Source organism: Kogia breviceps, chromosome 1 (genome assembly GCF_026419965.1).
Source record: "Kogia breviceps isolate mKogBre1 chromosome 1, mKogBre1 haplotype 1, whole genome shotgun sequence".
Lineage (NCBI taxonomy): Eukaryota > Metazoa > Chordata > Mammalia > Artiodactyla > Physeteridae > Kogia > Kogia breviceps.
The window spans coordinates 166,977,224-166,999,054 of NC_081310.1; the positions used below are offsets into that span (position 1 = coordinate 166,977,224).

General features: G+C 56.4%; 2 protein-coding genes across 10 annotated transcripts in view; one reads left to right on the forward strand and one right to left on the reverse strand.

Annotated features, from left to right (window-relative positions):
- The first annotated feature begins 942 nt into the window (after positions 1-942).
- On the forward strand, positions 943-3,550 carry HYI (hydroxypyruvate isomerase (putative)). 4 transcript variants are annotated; one of them, XM_059063913.2, is made up of 9 exons: positions 953-1,195; positions 1,273-1,352; positions 1,735-1,844; positions 2,313-2,427; positions 2,643-2,721; positions 2,809-2,858; positions 2,971-3,040; positions 3,138-3,272; positions 3,389-3,550. In XM_059063913.2, exons 1-9 carry the CDS (start codon positions 997-999, stop codon positions 3,460-3,462), a joined length of 912 nt encoding a protein of 303 aa, XP_058919896.1. In that variant the 5' UTR covers positions 953-996; the 3' UTR covers positions 3,463-3,550. The 4 variants fall into 4 exon arrangements, with proteins under 4 accessions (XP_058919892.1, XP_058919896.1, XP_066865709.1 ...); XM_059063909.2 differs by lacking the exon at positions 1,735-1,844 and having other exon boundaries at positions 943-1,195; positions 1,273-1,384; XM_067009608.1 differs by lacking the exon at positions 1,735-1,844 and having other exon boundaries at positions 1,273-1,384; positions 3,149-3,272.
- The window catches only part of SZT2 (SZT2 subunit of KICSTOR complex), a 50,944-nt gene continuing 32,653 nt past the window's right edge, over positions 3,541-21,831 (reverse strand). For all 6 annotated transcript variants that reach the window (XM_059063889.2, XM_059063871.2, XM_067009544.1 and 3 more), the window contains 32 exons: positions 21,661-21,760; positions 20,814-20,943; positions 18,770-18,922; positions 18,569-18,671; positions 18,374-18,479; positions 18,176-18,287; positions 17,425-17,543; positions 17,151-17,315; positions 16,787-16,871; positions 16,459-16,623; positions 16,203-16,370; positions 15,690-15,841; positions 15,093-15,259; positions 14,900-14,997; positions 14,679-14,811; positions 14,432-14,562; positions 14,200-14,300; positions 13,950-14,126; positions 13,499-13,766; positions 13,317-13,396; positions 13,107-13,232; positions 12,782-12,981; positions 10,524-10,614; positions 10,201-10,281; positions 10,045-10,119; positions 7,572-7,785; positions 6,995-7,148; positions 6,734-6,856; positions 6,220-6,625; positions 5,972-6,088; positions 4,582-4,650; positions 3,541-4,426 (listed from right to left, as the gene is read on the reverse strand). In XM_059063889.2, the coding sequence (XP_058919872.1) occupies positions 4,283-4,426; positions 4,582-4,650; positions 5,972-6,088; positions 6,220-6,625; positions 6,734-6,856; positions 6,995-7,148; positions 7,572-7,785; positions 10,045-10,119; positions 10,201-10,281; positions 10,524-10,614; positions 12,782-12,981; positions 13,107-13,232; positions 13,317-13,396; positions 13,499-13,766; positions 13,950-14,126; positions 14,200-14,300; positions 14,432-14,562; positions 14,679-14,811; positions 14,900-14,997; positions 15,093-15,259; positions 15,690-15,841; positions 16,203-16,370; positions 16,459-16,623; positions 16,787-16,871; positions 17,151-17,315; positions 17,425-17,543; positions 18,176-18,287; positions 18,374-18,479; positions 18,569-18,671; positions 18,770-18,922; positions 20,814-20,943; positions 21,661-21,760 (4,513 nt within the window). In that variant the 3' untranslated portion in view covers positions 3,541-4,282. The remainder of the gene's footprint in view (positions 4,427-4,581; positions 4,651-5,971; positions 6,089-6,219; positions 6,626-6,733; positions 6,857-6,994; positions 7,149-7,571; positions 7,786-10,044; positions 10,120-10,200; positions 10,282-10,523; positions 10,615-12,781; positions 12,982-13,106; positions 13,233-13,316; positions 13,397-13,498; positions 13,767-13,949; positions 14,127-14,199; positions 14,301-14,431; positions 14,563-14,678; positions 14,812-14,899; positions 14,998-15,092; positions 15,260-15,689; positions 15,842-16,202; positions 16,371-16,458; positions 16,624-16,786; positions 16,872-17,150; positions 17,316-17,424; positions 17,544-18,175; positions 18,288-18,373; positions 18,480-18,568; positions 18,672-18,769; positions 18,923-20,813; positions 20,944-21,660; positions 21,761-21,831) is intronic.

Here is a 21,831-nt window from a genome sequence, read left to right on the forward strand (position 1 = left end):
ACCACCTGATTCCTGCTTATTTAGTTTCTACAGCCACAGTCATCTTCTGGCAAACCTACCTCCTACTTGGCTCTCAGTATTTCCTTGTTTGAACTCTCCAAGAGGGAACCTGATTGGACAGACTATCTTTCCAAATTGGACAAATCAAAGGTCTTGGGCTATTCTATGGATTGGCTGCCCTTGGATCAGATGTCTTTCCGTGGTCCAATCAGCCGGGGCTGAGAGGAGACAGCCCGCCCACAGCCGCTCAGTGCGGAGTCCAGGGGTGAGGGCAGTTTTCCTTATAAAGGACTTCGTACTTTGTTCCTACAAAAGGAACCTAAGAAAACGGTTCAGAGATGGGACCAAGAAGTGCATTAAAGTGCTTTTATAGCGCACGCGCACACACACGTTGAAATCCCTAATGACCATCAACAGAGTAGCATAATCAATTCTGGGCTGTCCAGGTGCGGAACAGTGAGCAGCTAATTCAAGTTTTTCACGGGAAATGCTCACGAAACAATATGCCATAAAATCGCATATACACTATGATCAGGGTTTTCTAAGAAAAGACTGCGCGTGTTTAGTTTTTGCTCTGTACGGGAAAGTTAACGGGTGAGTGGTGCGGCACACACTTTCAAATGCTACATAATGAACAGGTACTCTGGTTATAAAGAAGGAAAACACGAAGCGTTTGCTAGCGTCCACACTCCTTCACGTTAACTGGGCCCGCGCCCCCTCCCCGCGCCGCCCTCTCCAGTCAGGGAAAGTGCACTTTTCTTGCCTGTCAGCGGTTTTTACGACGCATGGCTTTCCCAGCCGGAGAGAGCCGGCACCCAGCTCGCGGCGCCAGCGCGCCCCCGCCCGGCGGGGCCAGGTTCCTCCGCCGCCTCGGCGCCCGCCCCGCCCCGCCCCGCCCCCCGCGCGGGCCCTCAATCCCCTCCCCTCCCCGGCCCCGCCCGCGGCTGCCGCCTTCCGGCTGCACGGACTCTGACCCACGCGAGCTCACGGCCGGCCATGGCTCCGCTGCGCTTCTCGGCTAACGTGTCGTGGCTGTTCCCCGAGCTCCCCAGCCTCCCCGCGCGGCTCCGGGCCGCGGGCAGTTCGGGTTTCGAGGCGGCCGAGGTTGGCTGGCCGTACGGGGAGCCGCCGGAGGCGCTGGCGCGCGCGGTGCAGGAAGTGGGGCTACAACTCGTGCTGATCAACACGCCCCCGGGTGCGCCGTGGGGGCCCGGGCCCGGGCGGGGCGAGCTGGGAGCGCAAGCCGGGAACTGAGGCCTATTCTCTCCGCAGGAGACCGAGAGAAAGGGGAGATGGGGCTGGGGGCCGTTCCCGGGAGGCAGGCGGCCTTCCGAGATGGGCTGGAGCAGGCTGTGCTGTACGCCAAGGCTCTGGGCTGTCCCAGGTATCCTCTCTCCAATCCCCCGCCCCCATGACCCACGAGAGAACAGGCCGCCGGGGCTTGAGAGGCTCAGGGGTCCGAGCGCACTGGCCCTTCTTCGCCCCTTCCGTCCGGGTCCCTTGTAAATTGTCTCCTGTATTTCATCTGTTGTGTGTCACTCTCAGTTTGCAAGTCTTTCTTGCTCAACTCATGCTGGGATCCCATGCTGGGAGCTCAGTCTGACCTGGGAGATAGATAGCACAGTAAACAAACGGAGTGATCCATTTGAGGACAGGTCAGTTGAAGGAGGCTGTGGGAGCAGGTAGGCAGTAACTGTCTGGGATCAGAGAAAGCTTCTTACAGGTAGTAAGTAGTGGGTCTCTAGTGGGCACTTGCTTGAGGTAAGGAGCGTTCCAATCAAGGATGCAGGAGCCAAAGGCAAGAGGGGCTTGGTGTGTTCTGCACAGTTTACGAGGCTGGAAATGTAACCTGCCTGCTTTGGAGGTGGCTGAGAAGGATCAGGTGGTGAAGTGAGGGGGACTCAAAGTGGGGCTGATCTCATTAATGTCAAATTCTGCACAGAGCAACCAGGCTGAGAAGGAACTGGCAACAAGGGGTTATTAAGGGGGTGGAGGGGTGTGTGTGCAGAAAACAGATGGGAAGCTAAGAAACAGATGCAAGGAGGAGTGACAAGCAGCGTGGAATTCCTGAGAAGGGTAAGGGTCAAAGTAATTTTTTGAAGGTGAGACTTAATCATGTTTGTAGGCATGAGGCGAAGGGGCATTGGAAAAGGAGAATTTGGAAGTACAGGAGGGGCTGAGAGACCTGGGGAGATGGGAAGCCGGCCTGATCGGAGAGCAGCTGGAAGAGGTGCATCCAGGGAGCGAGGGAGTGAAGGCTCGCGCTTTGAGGATGGACTCCACAGCCCCCTCCAGGCCCATTTTCCCCACAGGATTCACCTGATGGCTGGCCGAGTGCCCCAGGGGGCTGATCGAGCAGCAGTCAGGAGTGAAATGGAGACAGTTTTTCTGGAGAACCTGAGGCACGCAGCTGGGGTTTTGGCTCAGGTGAGACGGTGAAAACACATACAGACACATATGCTTCATGTGTGTGGAGGGGATGCACAGTGGGGAGAGCAGTGAGGCGCAAGGCTAGGCGCAAGGCTGGGCGCCGGTCCAGGCCGGAGGGATTGATGACGGGCTTGATCGGTGACTGACTGGGGGGGGGGGGGTGGTTACAAACCTCAGGGAGAGCTCTACTCACAGATCCCGCCTGGTGCTAGGAGAACCTTGTGGGGCTGCTGGAGCCCATCAACACCCGCATCACGGACCCCCGGTACTTCCTGGATACGCCCCAGCAGGGTAGGACCCCAGCCCTGTGTCTCCTCCTGTCCCTTGATTCTTGCACCCTCCTTGAGTCTCATGGCCCCCTTCCCGGTTTCCCTCCAGCGGCAGCCATCTTAGAGAAAGTTGGAAGACCCAACCTCCAGTTACAGATGGTAAGTGGGAGAGAGGGATTGCTTCTCAGAGGGCCCATGGGCCTGCGTTCTCCAAATCCAGGCAGAATGGTGTGGCCTGCGGGGTCTGTGACTGTCAGAATCTCTACCCCAGGACATATTCCACTGGCAGATCATGGACGGGAACCTGACAGGGAACATCCGGGAGTTCCTGCCCTTTGTTGGTGAGGGCCCCTTTCTTGGCTCCTTCCTAGTCTGCCATGCTGCTTCCTCTGTCCTCCCACTTTCTACCCCCCCACATCTGCCCACATCTGCCCCCAGGGCACGTGCAGGTGGCACAGGTCCCGGGCCGAGGGGAACCCAGCAGCCCTGGAGAGCTGAACTTCCCCTATCTGTTCCAACTGCTGGAAGATGAAGGCTACAAAGGCTTTGTGGGCTGCGAGTACCAGCCTCGAGGTGAGGGTGGGCTGAGCCCCAGGCCTGGCCCTGGGGAAGGGGCTCTGGAGGGACAGGTGGGCAGGGTCTGTTTTCCTGCTCGTGGGTTGAGATGCCTCGGGTCCCTCTCCCCTCAGGAGACACGGTGGAGGGCTTGAGTTGGCTACGTTCATACTGGGATAAGCGGGGCCGCCCACAGGCTGGCCAGTGAGGTCCTGCACTCCAGCCACACACCTCTGGGATGGTGAGCTGCACATCCCGAGTCTCCTCTGAATTAAAGACAACCTGCTGAAGGTTTCCATGTGTGTATGTTATTGGAGGGGGAGGGGGAGGGACACACAGTGCCCTAACTTTTCAGTTTCTTTGGGTCACTTCCTTCCTGCAGAGAAGGGACATACAGCTCACGTTCAAGTCCTCCAGTCTGTGCCAGCGTTGCTGTGGAGATGGGAGAGCTTTCGAGCTCACCACCTCACGTACAGATGAGAAACCAAGGGTCCGAGAGCAAAGGGACTCACCCGTGGTCACAGATGCTTCAAAGGCAGAGCTGGGATTGGAACCCAGGCGTCTTATCTCAGTGGCAATTGTCCAGCAATGATGTCCCAGTGGGAAGTGAAGACCACAGGGCTCAAGATGGGGGTGGGGGAGGCAGGTGGCTGACAGCAAGCCAAGACTCAGAGGCAGGATTCAGGCAGAGGAACTCTAAGGGGTATACGTGCCACCTGATGTGAAGAATTCCCAGACTCCACCAAGTGAGCAGAGAGGAGGAGTCTTCTTCTGGAAGGGCCCAGGGACCTGAGATGGCATGGGCACCTCAGGGAGGTGACCGGACCTTCTGGATCCCTGGGCTGGTCAGTGGTAGCGAGTGTTTAGGGAGGGCAGCTCCTGCTACCAGGTCCCCAAGACACATTCACACAACCTCTGGCATCCCTCAGTGTCCAGTCTTGCCCGGGGGCCCAGAAGGGCTGGTCAGTCCTACTGCAAGTGGGCAATCCTACAGAGCCATAATTCGAGGACATTCAGTGGTCCATCCCTCAGAGGAGGCGGGTCCAGAGGGTGAAGCAGGCTGTGTTGATGACGGACTCCAGGTGGTGGTAAGTAGAGACCAGCTGGGCAGGGGGGCTCTCGCTGTCCTGGGGCTGTACCGGGAAGGGCTCTCGGAAAACCACTGTCAGAGACTGTGGGGAACACGGGGCGGGGGTGGTGAGAGGAGGGCAGGCTGAGCCCAGGGAGCAGGACCCTCCAACGTCAGCAGGCTCTGGGATGGAGCATCTGGGGTACAGCCTCCCACTAGGCTGACACAAAGCCCCTCACCACCCCCTCCCGTTCTCACCGTCTTTCCCAAGTGGGAATCCAGAAACACTAGCACAAAACAGTCAGTGAACTTCTGATTCAGCACAACCTGCAGCAAAAGACAAAATGAGAGGTGGAGTGAGGCACAGACCCTCCTTGAAGGCATCCTGAAAGTGGGACCAGTCTGAGGAAGGCCCACTTCCATCACCACACCTGACCCCACCTACACTGTACGGTCACCCAGGACGTCCTCCAAGCCCAACCCCGGTCCTCATCCTCACTGGCTCCCGGTTAGCCTGTCCAGCCTCATCAGAATGAGCGAGTGGTACTTGACTGGAAGGCCCTGCATAAGCTGACACACTGAAGCCCATCAGCAAAGGAGCGTTCTCTCCCCTTGACATGAGCCCTCCTTTCCTCCTGGGTTTCATGTCTCTGGCCTCCCTGATGCCTGTCCCTGGTGTACAGCTTTGTGATCTCTCCCTGGGAAGTTTCTTCTATGCCCAGCTTCAGTCAACACCTGTTTGTATAAGCGCTGCCTACATCTCTCTCCTGAGCTCCAATCCCCAATGCCCACATACCTTCTAGACTGTGGTCCTCGAAGGTCCTCCTGGGCCTCAGATTCAATTCTTCACCCCTCCCCCAAACCCACTCCCGCTTCGGCGTTCCCGCCACCCACAGGAGCATCCCCATCTGCTCACACCCACCTGCACTACCGCAGCCTTACCCTCGGCTTCTCTGGGTGATGCTTTGTCACACCTTGAAACTAGTCTTCCCCACAAGCACTACGTCGCAGGACCCCTTACCACAGACCAAGTACCTTTTCTTTTGAAATCTTCTCTTGAATGTCTCCTCTCCTGCCCGCTGCTCTCGTTGGGGCCATCCTTTAGGCTCTCAATCCCCAGGCTTGTGCCCACTGCCATAGCTCTCCTCTCTACCTGTCCTTCCCAGCAACCTGTCAACCTCTACTGTGCACACCAATCACGTGCGGATCTGGCTGAAAGGCAGGTTCTGAGCCAGCAGGTCTGGGGTGGGGTCTGAGAGTCTGCACTTCGGTCTGCTCCCAGCTGGTGCTGACACTGCTGGTGTGAGGACCACACTTTGGTAAAAAGGCCTGAAAGCCCAGGAAGTCCTTTCTGGGACTGGAACCTCCAAGAGCAACCACTCACAAGGTTCCAGAGCTTGGCCCTCAGGATCGCTAGCCAAGCTTTGTGCTTTTTGTGAGTCCTGAGGGCACGGCTCTAGGTTATTCTCAGTGACTCACATGCTGTGGCTTGGTGCTTGAAGGGTTTTACATCCATCTACCGGTGTGGTCACTCCATCTCAGCCTCCCTGTTTAGTCAGACTGGGGTTCTTTGAGGGGGACCCTGTCATCTCTCTGATGAGGATTTCTGCTGTGTCTCCCCTTTCAGAGGAAGGTCAAGGAGACTTACCAGGTACTGAGTTCCCAAGTCTGGGCTCTGGAAATGGCGACAGCTCTGGGGAAAGCGGCTTAGGAGAACCTTGATCAGGCTCTGGTACCAGGAGACAGTCATAGACAGGAAGCAGTCCTAGGGGAAGGTCCACAGGCATGGATCTGCTGTTCCAGAACTACCTCTGAGACCCTTGCAACCTCTACCCTGGCTGCCAGTGGAATTCCTAGCATCCATCCCAGCCCCTTCTGGAACCCACAGCTGCTTACCAGCTGGGGGTCGATGTCCCCAATGGATTTGGCATGGACTGCTTCTAGGAGCTCCTCCAGCTCGGCCAGGGCCAGGCGCCCCCCTAGTCGCAGCCGATCAGGTCCTGGTGGTTCCAGCAAGAAGAGGCGCTTCCAAAGGGTGTCCCGACGGCAATGTCCTCCAGCCAGCCGTACCAGCTGAGCCAGCCGTGCCCGTGCCACGCCCACCTCTGCAGCCAGTGGGGGGAAGAGGGGAGCCGGTCCAGGGGCCAAACCAACCCCTGAGGCCTCCCCAGGGCTACCGGCTGAGCTTCCAGGAGCCTCTGGCTCAGGGGGCAGTCTGGGCGGCTTCCGGAACCGGCGCATGTCAGCAGTGAGTCTGGGGAAGAGCTCTCGTTGGCTGGTGAGCACCACGAAGAACTGCAGCCTAGGGTGGGGAGGGGGCAGGAGTGTGACGGTCACAGCAGGAGAGACACAGGGAAACAGCAGGGAGCGGCTGGGCAACGGGCAAGTTCAAGGCGGGAGATCTGCTGACCGCAGAACGTGCCGCTCGGCCTCTCCTTGCTCCTCAAAGGGTGCGGCACAGTGACAAACAAGCAGAGACACGTCGAAGTCGTCCTGGTGACGAAGTCCCTCAGAGTCCAGGTAGGAGCCAGAGCTGTGCGGTGGGGGTTGGGGAGATGTCAAGCCTGAGGTTCTGACGAAGCCAACCCCACCCCTTCTGCCCAAGAAAACGCGGGTCCCCCACGGCAAGGATGGCCCTGACTCCGACTCCAGGCATCCCTTCCCGCCTTACCTGTGCCACGCCGACACCAGGGCGTACTCGTTATGCTCCGGGCCTCCTGGCCGGGCCATCCGCAGTGGCTTCATGTGGTAGGAGCTGGCATGGTCGGCCACGTAGTTGTACAGCTGGTGGGCAGCAATGAGCGGAGTGGGGAGCTCCAGGGTCCCTGAGGGGCGAGTTACAGGAGACACTGGGTATGGGACAGACACAGTCATCTGCTGGGGCCCGAGGATGGGAATCCCTGAGGCTCTGATTGGCAGGCAGGCCGATTCTTTTTGGGGAGCTCCTCAGGGACATGGAGATGGGACAGAAGTGGCTCAGGACACACAGGGGGCAGGGTACACACGACACAGGATCTAAACTTTGCTTGCTATGAAAATTAAACCAAACTTGCTATGAAAACAGACTGGGAAGAACTTAAGACAGAGACATGGGGACAGGGTCCAGGTGACATAAGGCGACCTGACCATATAGGACAGGAGAGGCAGAGATAAGGTCTGGCCCCCGGAAGTGGTCCCCCCGGCCCTGCCCTGAGACACCTGGTGGCCTGTTCTTTTTCGGGTTCACTGGCTTGCCCCTGGGCACCGACCTTGGTAAATGTGATTGCGGCCGAAGTGGGGCCCATCAGGGTGGTGGGCCAGGAAGTGTCGCAGGAATGTGGTGAGGTGGTAACCGTGCCGCAGCACCAGGTGGGCGCCCAGCACGTGCTGGTGCACGAGGCGCAGGTGGAAGTCGTAGCTAAACGAGTGCACATGCATCAGGTCCCGCACCTTGTCACACTCCTCCGTGAACAGCATGGACAGCTGGGGAGGTGAGGGGGCAGGGACCAGGTCAGGAAATGGTGGCAGGCTGCCCGCACATCTCACTTCCCTCCTCTTGCCTGGGAAATGGCAGCTCAAGATTCACCCCGTCGCCGGGGGCCCCCTCTGCCAGAAACACTTCTATGAGAAGCCCTCCTCGTTACATTATACAGTGTTGTAACTCTGTTTACATGAACTGACCATTCTGAGACATGAACCTTTTTGCTCTGTATCCCAGTCTCCACTCAAGCCTGGCACAGATTCACTCATGCAACAAATACTTGTCGAGTGCCTACCATGTGCCTACCTGGTACCGTTCTAGTTGCTGGGGATACAAACCCCTACCCTCAAGGAGCTTACAGTCTAGTAGTGGGGAGATAAGACAGTAAACGTTAGGCAGAGTAAATGAGTAAACAGCATGTTAGTAGATGGTTATGGAAAATCAAGCAGTAAATAAAGCAGGTGTGGTTTTAAACAGGGTGGTCAGGGTAGGCCAGGTGTGTAATTACTTACTATTAGAAAGGTTTTCCTAGTCGCTTCCCATCTCTCCAGCTTTATCTTCTCATCAAATTACTTGCTCTTCCGAAGTATACCACGTATTTTCTCTACACTTTTGTACCTGCCGTTCTCTTTGCCTGAATGCTGCTCCCCCTGATCCCCAAAGCTGGCTAACTCCCACTCATTTGTAAAGCTTCATCTGGGACATCCTGCCAAGGCTAGTCCAGGGCTGGCCTCCTCTAATTCATCTGTGAATGAATGAATGAACGAACGAACCACTGACGGAGGAAGAAAGGAGGGCAGAGACACAGAGGTGGTGCTTCTCTTGGTGTAAATCAGCGTTACTAGGAGTGTGTTAACAGTTGGATAGGTGATGCTAGAATGGCAGAATCTACCTGACCGTGCCCTTGGGGGCACCGGGCATAAAAATTAACAGGAAAGGAAATCAATGACTGTAGAAGCAGCAGTTGCCTAGGAGTCAGAGTAGCTGTATGACCTTGGGTAAGTCACAACCTCTCTGCTTCAGTTTCCTCATTTACCATGGAGATAAAGGAAAGGTCCTCATAAATTTAGAGCTGTGTGATAAACTGCAGTAACCAAGGATGAGCCTCAGAGTCAGAGACCCAGCTTGCAACCCTAGTACTGCCAGCAACTAGCTGTGTGCCCTGGGGCACATCACTTAACCTCCGTGAACCTCAGTTTCCTTATCTGTACAGTAGGAGTAAAATTCTCCTCTTCCCTTAGCATGTATATTAAGCAGTTAATAAATACGTAATAGCTATAATAAAGCAACTTAGAAATCTAAGTAAGGTTAGAGATTAGATATGTAGGTGCAGAGAGAGCCAAACTGGATGGAGATCAGGGGGCAGGGCAGCCAGGACTTCAGGAAGCTCAAGAGAATAATGGGGTGGGTCCTTCCCACCAATACTACAGCAAAGTGTGAAAGAGTACCTGCCTGTCCAATCTCCCTTCTGTGCCCTGGCCCAGGTAGGTTCCTGCACTAAAGTCACGAAGCTTTCCCAGATCTCACTATCCTGTGATGACTAGAACAGGCATCCACACCCAAGTCAAAGGCAACCACCTGTGGGCTGGATCTGAGCTGTCCAGATCGGGGAAGAGTTTGTGCCATCTGTACTGGAGGGCGACAGACCGCACCCAGTCAGACCCTGATGTCTCAGAAACTCAACTCGAGGCACAAGGAAGGCAGAAGCCTAACAACGAAGGGGCCGAACTCACTCAAGGCTGGAGGGCTTCGTGTCTCTGACCACACTCAGTCCTGATTCATTCGTTCTGAGCCTTCTTGAGTGCTCAGAACCTCATGGGGTGCAAAAGCCCTGCCTTCAGGCAGACAAGGACAGAAATAACAACTGAGTGGGGGGCGCTGTGCTGTGTGGGTGGGGACTCCAGTCCACATTCTAAGTGTTACTCACTATATGGACAGTGCCAGGTTGTCCCCAGCCCTAGATTAGGCCAGGACTGCCCATGGCACCGACCAACCCATGTGTCAGGTTACCCGCTCTGCTCAAATGTCCACCCATCTATGGTCAGTGCCAGAATGACCACAGGGCCAGACCGGCCACTGTGCTGCACTGCCTTCTGCCCCCGGTGCCATGGCTGAATACAGCTCTGGACTACCACAGCGTAAGACTGGTGCCCGAGGCAGTCACAGCACTGGAATGGCCCAGATGCTTGCGGCACCAGATGGTCACTGAGGCTGCACTGACTACACCTGAGACCCCACGGCCCTCTGTCCCCACCACATACCTGGGAGTTGACAGCTTGCCCCATGGGGATTCGGGAACATTCCAGGGCAAACTGTTTGACACAGAAGTAACAGCCCTGGAGAGAGGATGAAGATGAGGTCAGGAGGGCAAGAGAGAGGTGGGCCTGGCTCTCGCCAGCAGCGCTCCTCCTGCTCACCTGGAAAGCCAGCTCCATGAGGATGATGCCCCCAGGCAGTGCCCGCTGCAGGTGGTACGTGGTGACTGGAGAGCCAGTGCTCTGCAGACAGGAAAAAGACTGGGGCTCAGGGGCAAGGGCAGGGGGCTCACCAGCCTGGGACCATCGGGGAAAAAGTCCCCCGGGGTCAGTGACTTTAATGGTGTCAGGCTGGGATCAGTGACCTCAGTCATCACCCAGAGCCCCTGGCTTTAGGCCTTGGGCAAATAATTCAGGCTTAGTGATGCTGGTGTCTGAGGTATCACTGATTTCACTCTTGGGGAAGGAACATGACGACGTGTTACCTTGGGGCTCCCTTCAGTCTTGGCTTTCGGGCAGGAGAAGGAGCCCCGGCCTTCTGTTCCAAGGATAGCCATGGCCCGCAGCCGGCTGGTGCTGCAGAAGAGGAAGAGGGACAAGGGGGTGAGGCAGGCCAGTGGGGTGAAGGGTTATGGTTCTCAGACCCAGAACCCATTTCACGTGGAATAGTTCTGCAGGAGAGGAGACAGGCCCAGAGAAGGGAAGAACCTGCCTGCGGACCCACGGTGGGTAAGTGGCAAGGCTAGGCCAGGAGTCCAGGGCTTGATTGTGGGGCGGGGCTCTCTCCACAGCAGCTGCTGCTCTAAGGGGGGAGGTGGAGACCAGGCCCCTCTCTTCCAGTGACAGGGTGAGGGTAGAGCCGCAGAGGCTGCTGTGATTGGGGGGAGACACCTATGAGCGGATGGAGATACCTGCTTACTGTGGACAGCAAGCGAGGGGAGCGGGTGATATGTGTCTAAGATTTCATGGGGAAAGCACAGATGCTTGATGCCCTGGTTAGGGACGTTCCCCTGAGAGGGGAAAATGGGTTCTCTTTTGACCCGGGAAGGGCATTTTCAGTGTTCCACAGGCCTGCTGTTCTTCATTTCTCAACTCAGAGGCAAAGGGAAAAGAGAAATACTGTGAATGAGGACAAAGTAGAAAGGGCCAGTGGGACCCACTCATACTCAGTAGCTATAAACCACTGGAACTCCTGCTGGGGTTCAAAGCCTCTGGTGAGAAATGTCCCACTTAACCCTCAAGGAAATAGGGACCAGACCTAACTAGTAATTGGTGATGGTTAGAGACTAGAGAGGAAGGAAGGCCTGACTTTAAATTTTCCTCTAAAAACATATTTTTAACCGTTTTTTTTTTTTTTTTTTTTTTTTTTTTTTGCGATACGCGGGCCTCTCACTGTTGTGGCCTCTCCCGTTGCGGAGCACAGGCTCCGGAGGCGCAGGCTCAGCGGCCATGGCTCACGGGCCCAGCCGCTCCGCGGCATGTGGGATCTTCCCAGACCAGGGCACGAACCCGTGTCTCCTGCATCGGCAGGCGGATTCTCAACCACTGCGCCACCAGGGAAACCCTAAAAACATATTTTTAATCCTAGTATCTTTGGTTTTAAAAGGGAATTCTGATTTCTGGGAAGAACATAACTGAGTGGGAAGGATGCGAACTCCAGAGAAATCTCTACAGCTGGGAACTGGCTGTGGAGGGCAGTGAGCAGAGAGCTCCTCCTGGGCTCTGTCACTGAGAAATGAGAGGGGCGCTGAATGAAATGTCCCAGAGGCACAGGCCTGTCCTCTCTTCCTAAGGCCTGGAAAAGAGAGGGAGGCCTGGGAGGTAGAGAGCTGGTTACAAAAATGCTAAGGAGTTGGAATTGGCTTTCTGGGCCAAGAGGGCGTCTTGAGTAAGGAAGTACAATTTATATATACTAGTTTGAAAAAGTATCAAACTGAAAGCAGAGGAGGGAGAAAACAAACCCACACATCTGGATACATGAAAGCAACGGCATAACACGAACAGGCATTTTCCCATGCAGCCACCGGGAAGGAGCTGGGAACAGAGAATCTGGAGGCTCAGATGATGAGAGGGGCATAGGGCACGGGCTACAGAAATGGGAATTTGAGACTTGACACAGGATGGGAAAGGCGGTTGCAGACTTTTCACTGCATTCTGGGGAGATGGAAGGTGTTGCCAGAGGAGCTGTCTACTACTTCCCAGGACTCAGACCTCTCACTACTGGCCAGTGAGTGAACATGACCAAGAACAGGCCAGAGGGCAGAGATGCGAGTAGGCCCATTGCAGGGGTCCTTGGTGAGAAAAAAACAAAACAACAAACAAACAAAAAAACATGGTGAGAAAAGAACTTCCTGGGCCAGGAACCATGTAAATCTCTGGAGAGGTCAGGAGGTGATCAGGACAGCAATCATTAAGACCCAGGTCCAAGAGCTGGTACAGGACTGGTGTGTGCGGATGGACACCAGCGTGAAAGCACAGAAGACACACGTGGGCAAGCAGCTCTGTGAAAATGTACCCAGTTTGTGTATGAACGTGGCCACGAGTTCCACGAGATGTGTGAGGCTCACGGAATGTGCTTGAGGGCTGCAGGTAGGTGTCCCAGATCCTCACGTGTGTGTGCGGGCCTGATGAGATGGATGTATGCAAGGCCCAAATTACCCAAATAGGACCCAAGAGGAAGGGTGTGTGGGGCCTCACCTGCTGTGGAGGAGGAGAAGAGGGTGGGGAGACAAGACGCGCTCACCTGCGGGCGGGCGAGGGGGGCCGCAGTGGCACCAGCACAAAGCCCATGCTCTGCAGATACTGCACGTACTGCTGCAGGAAAGCCAAGCTCAGCTCCTTCAGCCAAGGCTCCTCCCGGGCGCCTGGTGGAGGCCCATCCGAGGAGTCGCAGCTGGCGGAGGCCTCTCGGCTCCCAGACCCTGACTCAGGGCGGTGGCGCCGCTGTGGGAGTGGAGATTAAGAAAGGCTCTACCCACCGTCAACCACCCTAGCAGGGGTGGAGGAATGGAGGTCCCCATTGGGTAAAGGGAGGTCCCACAGGAGAAATCCAGAGTCCGGAGCCTCACCTGCCCCTCCGAGGGCCCAGAGGTCTCCGGGGGCCCATGCAGCCAGGCTGCAGGGTCGAAGAGCAAGGCCGTCGCACAGTAATGCACCAGGCGGGATGACTGTTTCAGGGTCTCCAGCTCCCCAGCCTGGGGAAATGGGCAGTGAGCACTGGGGCGGTGGCCAGGGCAGGGTCATGGGATGCTCCCAGAGGACGCAGGTTGGCCACTCACACTGATGGGCATGCTGGCTGGGGCGGAGCGCTGCTGCCACGTTACAAACAGGTTCTCCATCTTCATCTGGCGCTCCAGTTCTGGGGGTCGGAGGCATTAGTAGCGGACCCCAGGAGTGGCCACCCCTCGCCCTGCCAGACTCCACAGATTGCCCTGCCCGCTGCCCGGCTCAGCGCCCTCACCTTTGCGCTCTGCCATCTTGATCTCCAGGAACTGTTGTCCATGGTAGGTGACAGGATCGGGCGGTCTGGGCACAGGGCCGAGGGAGGAGCTGGGGCGGGCGGCCGTGATATCCCTTAGGGCCTCATCGAAGGGGAATGTGTCCAGGGGAAGGGGGCCCCCACCCCGAGAGGACCCACTCAGCCGTCCCTGCTCGCGGCTCAGAGGGGGGCTTGCACTCCGGATGAGGGTCTCTGCTTCCATGGTCGGCAGCAGGAATGGGTTTGGCTCCTAAGAGAGACGGAGCCTCACAATGGGTCCATGGCCTTTGCCCTCAGACCTCCTCTCCCACCGCCCCCGTGGCCTCCTCTCTCAAACTGTCCCTCCCCACTGCCCCTGCCTTCAGCCTGTCCCCGAACTGCTACTTCCTTTAGCTGACCACTCAGGAGAGGAGGGAACCTGAGCAGCAGGCACCTTTTCGTCGCGCACTGGGAAGTCCACCTGGCCGTAGTGGTGGAAGAGCCCAAGCTTCTGGCTGAGGAGGCAGAAGATGAGATGGGCGCGTGCGTTCTGCCACTGCACGAGGCGAACCAGTGCTCGGCCCAGGGCCGCCCCCAGGTCTGGAGCCCAGTTGTAGGTCAGCAGCTGCAGCTGGAAGTCAGGGCTCAGCGTCAGTGGGATCGTGGAGCCCCTCCTCCCAGCCAGCCCCTGGCCCCACGTCTACCTTCTTGTCCATGACCTCCAGCAGCAAGAACCTCTGCCGGGGAGCATTTCGCCCCAAGTTCCCGTCACCTCCTGGCTCGAAGCGCTGTATGGCTTTGGCAGCTACGGGGTCGGGGAGGGGCAAAATGAGGGTCTGGGGGCCGATCCCTCTCGATCCCACCCTGCCTCCCACGGGGTCAGCGGCTCCAGGGTCAGTCACTCTGAGCCCACCCTCCTCCAGGCCATGGCCTCACCCTGCTGGGTGGGTCTCCTCCACTGCGAAAAGTTCCTTCCCAGAAGCAGCAGATGCCGCTCAGCTGCCGGGCGGGGAGTTGGGCCCAGCTGTCCAAGGGAACAAGGACTGAAGATCTCTGGCTCAGAAGCCCTAGTGGGAGGGATGGACAGAAAGCAGACCATCCATGGCCCCATTCCTTGGTTATCTCCTCCTGGGCCCAGGCCCCCACCTCTCCTGCCTCAGCTTCCGTGAGACCCCAAACTCACAAATGCTGCTCAAAGATGCGGACACTGGTGTCTCCAGCCATTGAGGTGACCAGAGTGGTGAACTCAGACAGGACAGATGGGAGCAGGAACCGGGACACCATGTGAGTGGAGCTCCTGGACACCGAGGCACATCCTGGATCCAGGACACAGAAGTCACGGTGGGGCTGTGGCATGGGGACCAGGGCAGGAGCTTAAGGGTGGGAGGGGGGCTGGGGTCTCACCCATCTGAACCATGAACTCCATCCAGCGCTGAGCGACAAGAGCAAACACAGGCTGCAGGGTGCCCGCCTCACCCTCCTCCAGCTGTGTGGTCCTGCGTCTGAAGACACAGCAGGAGTAACAGCCTTGCACCCACATACAAGACAGCTGTGTTTACACGCACTCAACATCCCCTGTGACTTCACACACACACACCTTTGTCTCTGGGCTCCAGACTCCGGGCCTCCTGCCCGCTCAGTCCCACCGGGAGTCCGGACACTCTCTGTTTTGTGACGCCTCCGGCCCCGAGTGTCTTCTGGCCGATCCAGGACAATGTCATCAGTTGTTTTAGGGGAACCCAAGTCCCCACATTCTGTTTTACTCTGGGAACAATGCGGTGAATGAGGAGGGGCTAAAGGGAAGGGGAACGGGGCAGAGGACGGAGGCATCATGGAATGGTAACAAGAGCCTGGAGGATTTGGAGGCCCGGGTTCAGGCCCTGGAGGCTGGCCAAGCAGCCTTGGACAGGCTACTCAACTTTCTGGAGCCTCAGCTGCCTCACTGGTGAAAGGCCTGCTGCAATCATGCAGGCTGTGAGGATCTGACAGGAAAAGTGGAAGTGAAAGCACTTAACAAGCTGAGGCTCTCTCTGTGTCAGTGAGAACTTGCCATGATCTGCACACTCCTATCCAAGGCACAGAGCACTTTTACACAACAGGAGATCTGGGGCAGGGCCTGCAGGGGCGTGTAGGGGTGACAGGAGGCAGACAAGAAGGCAGATGTCAACTTCACCACCTCCCTTTCTCCCATTACCAGCATATCCCAGAAGCTACGTCGGCCAGCTTTGCTTGGCGGTGTCACAGGCTCGCCAGGGCCAGGGCCAGGGCCAGGGCCAGGGCCAGGGGGAAAGATGCTAGCTCGGCCTGCAGGGCTCTTGGTTTCCAATGACCCGCTCTTGAGACTTCCTGTGGGCACCAGACATTACAGACTCCTGTCACTGACCATCAATCCCCATTTCAGACAATCCAGCCCTAAGACTGGTAAGAGAGTGATGTGCCACTTACTCTACCTGTTCCTGAATGGCAGTATATGCAATTGAAGGTGCATGGCTGTGTGTGTTTCTGTGAAGGGAGTTCCTGACCATATATGCCCCCTCTCTGAGTGAGTGACCAGCATGCATACATTTCTACCAAGGCGTATCACCTTGCTGATGCAGGGAAGGTGACAGACAATTGTGAATGTGTATTTCAGATGGGGCCTCTGCGACGTCTCCCCAGACTCTCACGTTTGCACCTAGACCTGTGAGGTTCTCCAGACCCTGCATACCTGGGGACGTGTCCTCTGTACATAGTGAAGCTGGCAGCAGCCGGAGCTCCATGATGGCATCAGCCAGGGCCTGGCGAGCTGCTGCTCGGAGCTTCTCCTCCAGCTGCACGATACTGATGTTCCCCTTTTCCCACACATCCAGTCGAAGCCATGGGGCCCCGTTTGGAGCTGGAGGAGAGAATGGGGGCCACTCGAGTGTGTCCCTGGTTTCTACAGCATTAAATGAACACCCCCTCCTCTGACCAAGCTTCCCTACCTGAAGAATTATCCGGCACGACTGGGCAGCGAGTGACTTGAGTCAGCTGCTCAAATTCCTCCTCCTGCAGTGGGTCTGGGGGCCCCGGAGAAGAGGGGGGCCATGATGCCAGTGAGATGGGAGCTCCCTCCTTATCCACAAAAGCTAGAGTGATGCAGGCGACCCCTGGGTAGAAATCCACAGGAAAGCTCAGGTCTGGGACTTCCAGGCCCTGCCCCACCGCACCCAATACCCCTCAGCTGCAAGGCTGGGAAAGGCCCTCAGCCACAGGACAGGAACAGGCTTTCCCATGCCTGGTGGTGCCACAGGCCCAGGCCCTGCACTGTACCTTTGCCCCCAGTGCCTTGTCCTCCAGGCTTGTTGTACAAGTAGATGTCCAAGTCGGGGAGGCCACCCTGTGGTGGGAGTGGATGCTGGGGAGAGAACGGCCACCGAGCACTAAGACCAGGCAAATGGACAAATGCCATCAGGGAACGGGTAACCACAAGGGGAAGTGGGGGACAGCTACACGTAGAAGCACAGGAAGACACAGATAGATAATAAAGGCCGGGGAAGGGGGTCTGGGTGTACACAGGTCCATGGGCAAAGGTACATTGGCGGGGGGCATCTGTAGCAAAGAGTTACACAGCAAGGGTGTGTGGTGGGTGGAGGGCCTGGTGCACCCGGGTGGGGAGAGATGCGTGCAGTCTCACCTGGAAGTGGTTCTGGCTATTGCTGTCTGTGTACTTGGGTGAGTGCAGGAAGATGAGCAGATTCTGCCGCAGGTACCAGGCCAGGGCAGGAAGCCAGGGCCTGCAGGAGGGTGGCAGCGCCAGATGCAGCACCTCCGAGGGCAGACTTCCTGGGGGCTGGATGAACTGCAGAGAGAGGGAAGGAAGGGGAGTCAGAGATGAAGGAAGAGGTTCCCGCGGAGACCGTCCCTGCGGCTGCGGCGGAGCCATGCAGGGAGCCTGGGAGGGAGCTGACCTCCACATCAGCCGGCGTCAGCTTGCAGTTCCGAACGAGCATGACTGTGATGACATCCAGGGTGGCCTCATCCAGGCGCCGACGCAGAACACGCACCAGCTCATCTGTGATCTCGGGACCTGGACATAGCCACGGTGGCAAGGTGGGGACACGGGCGCGGGATCCAGCTACCCCCATCCCAGCCCTTAACCCCAGACTCAAACAGGCTCCCATGCACCAGAGGCAGCCAGCACCAGGTTCTGGTTCTGCCAAGCTACTCGTCATGTGACCGTGGACAAGTGAGTCTAACCTCTCAAAGCCTCGGTGCCCCCCTCAGTACAATGGGGATAATAATAGCAACTACCTCATATGTCGCAGTCTTAGCCCAAGACTAGTGCACACTTTTGAGCCATAAATAAATTAAATGAGCCAGTTGCCTACTGGATGCCTCAGGCTCAACGTATCCCAAACCGAACCCATCATCTTCACCCCAAACCTGCCCCAGTACCCGGCCAGTGGTACCACCATCTATCCACACAGTCACCCAGGACAGACACCTGGGTGTCAACTTTTATAGCTCCTCTTCCCTAAGCTGCATTTCAGTCAGCGACAGGTCCTACCCCTAAACATCCCAGGAGCCTGTCCTTTCCCACCCAGCTCCTGCTAGAGAGAAGCCCAGAGCACAGCATGAGCTGGCATAAGAAGAAGAGAAGTCCCAGAGGACTTCGGAACCTCATCTGGTCACTCCCCTACCCCTCCTCATGGCCCTCACCTGCCTGCCCTACGCCATGCACCAGCAGCTGGATATGTCTGTCCACTTGGCCCACAGGACGAGCAGCATCTGAACCGCGGCTGGAGGCCATGTCCAGGGGAGAACGAGGACCCTGCAGGGGAACTCTGGTCAGGGCCCGGCTCCAGGGAGCAGAGTATGAGGGAGCACGGGGGCATCAGGGAGTGGGGGGATACATGCCGAGGCTTCCTCAGAGTAGATGGGCTCCTGGCTTCGGGACAGAGCTAGGGACGGGGGCAGGGCATCGCCGTCCCATGGCCGCTCACTGCAGGATGTCTCCAGGAGCCTGGGAAAGAGTGGCAAGGGCTTTGGATATACCTCCTCCTGCGCCAACCTTAACCCATGCTGTAGCCCATCTTCTCAGGGCCCACATACCGCAGATAGTACACAGCCTTCGTTGCTCGCTCCTGATAAACAAACATATTCTTCCGGTTCACCACGGAAAAGGCATTGAGCACAGAGCGCAGGGCCTGGATGGCTGTGGGAGGAACATGGGTTCAGGAAACTCCCTTCTCCAGATCTCCCCCTCACCTCGACCCCCCGAACTCTACCTGCCCTCTCATTGCAATCACATACCCCGAGAGACCCCCATGCTGGGCCCCATTTTGAGGCGTGAGTGGACTCGAATCACGGTTCCCCACACAACGTCACAGGAGAAATGGCCAGGGACAAACTGCATAGTGGCTGCTAGGTACCCTCGGGGTCCACAGGTCTCATCAGCAGTGTAATCTGGGGGAAGGGAGACACTGGATCAGAAATGGGACACAGCCCTCTGCCCTCAGAGACTTCTCACCTGTGAACCGGCCTACCTGTCCTCACTCCCCCTACTCCTCGGGCCTATTACTCTGCAGGGGGGATAGATGGTCATTCTGGGTAATAAGATAGGATCATGCTTTTAGGAAGATAAGTCACAGCACAAAGGTTTTCAGAACGATGTCAGGGAGATGTGGAGAAGGAGCTAAGAAAAGGTGTCAGGCAAGGCAAAGCATTAGAAAATCCTGAAGATAATGCCAGGACACTCTAAGCCTGTCAAAACATATACATATACACACACATATACATATACATATACGGGGTACACAACATACATCCCACTTGTGTACTCATTGGGAGTTGCACCAATAACCCCATTAAAACAAAAAGGGTGTGACTGCTTACACACATGTGCAGCAAAGTGGGGGAAAACTACGTTTTGTGCTTTGGAGGACAGCTATCCCAGAGAACCCAAAGGGCAGTGTGGCTCTACTCAAGAGCCCACGGCCATAGCCCATGGCCTCAATCTACCCTTTTTAGGTTTCCAGGTCGATGAGGAACCTTCCGGTAGGTCAAGGTGGCAATTTGGTTTCCCAGAGAAGCTGCTGTCAGATGTGAGCAGCGTACAGGACACCTGGGAGGCTGCAGAGTCTGGAATGGAATGCTGGTTGCTAAGGGTTTCAGCAAAACCATATGGAGAGACTAATATGAGGAAGGGCTGGGTTTGGATTCTGACTGATCTTACAACCTGGGCTGCTGGGAGCCATTGTGAAGTAAAAGTGCTCGGCTGTCACAGCTCATATTCGATTTGCAGAAGATGCTTCAAAACCCTGGGAAGTCTATCAATTATGGGGATTCTGCTTTGATATGGAATACATCCCAGGATGAGCTGAGAGATGTACTCTCCCGGAGCTGTTAGGAACGTTCGTCCACAGACTTGCTGAGAATGTTAAAGATAAGGAGTGATCTGACTTTTATAACAGAGAGACAATGGCAAAGGAATGGCATGATCCGGCTTTCCTCTGTGAGTTGGGGTGAGAGGTCATGAGGAGTAAGAGAAGGGAGCAGAACTGTGGAGACTTCAATTACCATCTCAAGTAGAGTATCACGTTTCCTAACCACGACCAGAAATCTCAGAAACCCCGAAGGGTTCTGTGCCTGCCTGCCTGTCTGGAGGGACAGCCAATCAGAAGGCAAATCCTTCTACCGGCCCTCAGGCTCTACCCCTCTGTTTTTCTCCCCCGTGAGCTGGCCCACTTGTCCACGATGTCCCTGCCCCCTTCTTCGGCCCTGTCTATTACCCTGCAGGGGAAAGACGGTCATTTTGGAAAACAATGTAGGGCCAGGCAGAGGTGTGCATTTAGGAAGACAGGTCACAGCGGGGGCCTCTTCCGTGTACCTTCTCTCCTGTATTTCTTCACCCTCTGCTGGCTCTTTCCCGTGGAACATAAGGGTGCTCAAGTCTCTACCTTACTTTAAATTCCTGCCTTGCCTCCCACCTTCCTTTAGTTTCTGCCATATCTACTGTCTCCTCCTTCACTGCCAGGCTACTTGAAAGACTAATTAATTAGTCCCAGCTCCTCTTCCCTAACATCCTTTCATGTTTCCATTTCCTCTGGTTTCTACTCCCGTCTCTCCATGGAAAGCATTTTCACTAAAGTCACTGCTGAACTCGCAACAGCCAAACCTGGTGATACTTTTCTGTCCTCTCCTCCGTGCCCTCCCTGTATTACCTGGCACTGAAGGCCAGTTAATGGTGACTCTACCCGCAGCTTCTCAACAGAGTCTTCGATAAAGACAAGGGCAGCAGCATCCCCTGGGGAGGGAGGCTCCTGGGTGGGACCCACCATCACTGGGCAGGACTCACCATCACTGGGCAGTGGTACCCGCTGACGGGAGTGGAAGGGGGTCTCGCTGCGCCATAGATCTTCTTCACTCTCAGCCACCAGAAGAGAGTTACACACGTGACTGTCATGAAGGTCCTGAAGAAGCAGCCGCTGGGAGAAGGAGGAGCAAGGTCTCAGGGAACTGAAATATTCCCCCATACAACGGTGAGGGTGGTGAGGGGTGATCAAAGGCTGGAGAGAACGCCCATTATCACTGGGGCTAAGAAGTCAAAAAGAGCATTTGTAACCACTGGGAGCTCAGAGATGATGTCTGACAGTCACTGGGCTCCGGGCTCGAACATCTGTCCCTCCTCTTTGCCAGAATCTGTTCACCATCTTTCAGGTCTGAGCTTAAAAAAAATCTCTTCTTCCCAGCTTTCCCTGACACTGCAGGTGGTCAGATCCCTGTTATACGCTCTCACACCAGTCTTTGCTTTTCCTCTGTAGAAGCCTTCACAGTTGTAGTGGAAACAGTTAGTGTGTTTTAGCTGTTCCATGTGTATCTCCTCCGCTTGACATAAGCTCCAGAGAGTCAGGGTTTCCCTCTGTCTTGTTCACTATCATGTCCCAAATGGTAGCACAGTGCAATGAGAGGGAGCATCTCACAGTCACTGGGAGGGGACGAGAGAGTAACCCACTCTGGGGGTGGGTTAGGGAGAGCTCCCCAGCTTGTAGGGAGCCTGGGGAGTAATAGCCTCCCAGTAACTAAGGGTCAAAGAAAACATCCAAGATGGATCAACAGCCTCTGAAGGTCAAGTTCCTGGAAACCCCTTCCTCATCTGGGCTGTGCCCCATGCCTGGAAAGCCCTGCCCCTGGCCGCCTCTTACCTGGTTGACCTCCCTGCAGATCTCCCCAACTCGCCTCACCAGGAGCTGCTGCAGGTGGCGACACTCGGTGCCGGGCCCCCCATCCTCCCGAATCAGGCTCCTGGGAAGGATGGATCAGACACAGAATTGTAGTGGGGAGGGAGTGGGGGGAGGGTGTCATGGGAGTTGGCT